We start from the raw sequence: 2,500 nt of genomic DNA, 5'->3' as shown, positions 1-2,500 counted from the left end.
GCACATGCTCTACACCAACAGACAGACTTGCTTGACGGCCATCCTTCGTTTGCTTTTACACGGCCGTCGAGAAACCGCCCCTTTTACAGCTAGGTTCTGAAAGAACTATGGTATGGCCGGGAAACTGCTTAGCCACGTTATAACACTAGAAAATCTAACTACATCTTTTCAGAGGGATACGGGACAGAGCAACTCGAAGTGAAGTAAACTGGTGTAACTAGAACACTGAAGCTTTCAAGCCCTAAGAAAGAGTCCCATTCAAGTTCCTGCTCCTAGAGAAGGTAGTACTCGATTGCCTTTCCTTCTTCTTCCCACTAAACGAATCCCCGCGTTTGAGTAGAAGTGCCTTCCTATCTTCGCCCTCTAGCCTTCCATCTTCACTTTCATTTTCGCGGGATTTTAGGCTGCAAGTCCATTTCCGCTCGTAGATGGGATCTCAAATCGGACAAGTTAGCGTTTTCCCGGGATTTTTGCTTGTTTTGGATTTCTCTTCCTAAGGCGGCATCTCAATGTGATAAAAAGACCCAAACCCCGTGTTTTAGGCTTGTTTTTGAGTAGAAGAAAGGAAAGTAATTTCGTGAAATGGGATTCGTAGCCAGCAAGCAATAGCATCCTGTTGTTATAGAAGAAATTCAATTTCATAAAAGAAAGAAGGACTTGGTAAAAATTATCCTTTCATAAATAAAATTATCTTTAACGATAAATAGATAAATAGAAGGGTGGGAAGGTGGAGGTTGTTCGCCGATTCAAGTGGTATGTGAGTTGGGTGATAATAGGTCGTTTTTCATTTGAATTTCTCTGACATTCTACGTTCCCGAAACGGATCCTATCAAATATTTCACATTTTCTATGATCATCTCTATTTCAGGTATTCGGGGAATCCTCCTTAATAGACGAAATATTCCTATTATGTCAATGCCAATAGAATCAATGTTATTAGCTGTGAATTCGAACTTTTTGGTATTTTCCGTTTCTTCGGATGATATGATGGGCCAATCATTTGCTTCATTGGTTCCAACGGTGGCAGCCGCGGAATCTGCTATTGGGTTAGCCATTTTCGTTATTACTTTCCGAGTCCGAGGGACTATTGCTGTAGAATCTATTAATAGCATTCAAGGTTAAACACATGACTCCTAGAGAGTTACCAAAATACGAAGTTATCTTCTCCTTTCGTTCTCAAAAGAAGAGTTTGATCCTGGCTCAGAAGGAACGCTAGCTATATGCTTAACACAAAAAAATAGATTTGAGATTCAGTAAGTCAGTCGGTGGATGCTTTCTTTTTGTAAGAATAAATCCCGGTGAAGTACGTGCTGAGCGGGCGAAAGTTTTGCTTTCTCGTTATTCGTGGAGGGGTCGCGGAAGAATTGAATTGGGTTCGACTCCCATAGCCCCGATGTGACGAAAAAGACTGATTCAACGAGATACGCCGTGCCTGCATTAAGATTTCAAACTTGTCGTCTACTTTCAGGAAATGTTTGGAACAGAGAACTTACAATAATACAACGCCGCATTCTCCGAAAATTGAGAAACAAGAAGAGATCTATTAAGAGAAAGATTTATTCGAGAGAAAATATTAACAGTTACATCCAATCACAAACTACACGAAAGTTGCCCCTTTTTCATGGAGATTTACCCATCACAGAGATGCACAGAGGAAGAGAACGAACTTCATATATCCCTTTTCTACTCAATCCAGAAACAAGATCGGACGTTATTCCGGTTCGTCTCCGTTTTCGTGAAACTATTCCTCAAGCAAGGCAGCCGATAAGTCATCGAAAGGTTTGTGTGAATAATGGAATGGTAAGCATTACTCATTTTAAAGTGTCCCGCGGTGATATAATATCTTTTCTTGAAAATGACGCGAGAGCCCGCGGTGAAGAAATAAGGAGATCCTTCTATATCGAAATCTCAGTTGAAAAAATAATAGGCAAATTCCGGGATCACCCGGTAAGAATGTGGAGAAGAACCAAAACAGAATGGTTCCGCCTACTCAAAACTAAGAGGGGATGCCGCCTACTACTAAAAGACCGGTTTTTGCAACAGTTGCGTTCTTCTATGCAAGAAGAAGACTTAGAAAGAACAAAGAAGTTTGGATCCATAAAAGTATGCTTAGGCAGTTCTTTCGCTGAGCACAACAGAATGAAGAGGAATTTGTATCATTTCAAATCCCTATTCTTATCGAAGAGAAGGAACGAGAAAAACCGAAATCTTCCTACCCGAACAAGAAGTCCTATAGTTTACAACTCTTCTTTATATAGTAATTCGACCTATTGCTCCGCACCCCCCCATCAGTTTACTATGAAGAGAAAAAGAAAAAGAATCGAACTGCCTACTCATTATTCGGAGGTGAATCATAGAACACTAAAAGCTGTGGTATCTTATGGACCTAACATAGGTCACATCCCTCACGACATAAGATTGAAAGATCCAAACCTTCTTCTTCGGAGCGGAAACGGACGTGGCCAAAACATATAAAGATCGGATCGGCGTAGTCGCTCAT

The 2,500-nt window shown here is 40.9% G+C and overlaps 2 protein-coding genes across 2 annotated transcripts; one reads left to right on the top strand and one right to left on the bottom strand.

Annotated features, from left to right (window-relative positions):
• Positions 1–806: 806 nt before the first annotated feature.
• Positions 807–1,112, bottom strand: orf101a (hypothetical protein). The gene has a single exon. The coding sequence runs from the start codon at positions 1,110–1,112 to the stop codon at positions 807–809; it is 306 nt and encodes a 101-aa protein (YP_010185209.1).
• A 532-nt stretch (positions 1,113–1,644) lies between these two features.
• orf276a (hypothetical protein) lies at positions 1,645–2,475 on the top strand. The gene has a single exon. It carries the CDS (start codon positions 1,645–1,647, stop codon positions 2,473–2,475), a length of 831 nt encoding a protein of 276 aa, YP_010185208.1.
• The last annotated feature ends 25 nt before the right edge of the window (positions 2,476–2,500 follow it).

Source organism: Apium graveolens, mitochondrion (assembly GCF_009905375.1).
Source record: "Apium graveolens strain L.+W99A mitochondrion, complete genome".
In the NCBI taxonomy this organism is placed as follows: domain Eukaryota; kingdom Viridiplantae; phylum Streptophyta; class Magnoliopsida; order Apiales; family Apiaceae; genus Apium; species Apium graveolens.
Note: the sequence above shows the minus strand (reverse complement) of the source record. Positions and strands in the feature narration are given on the sequence as shown.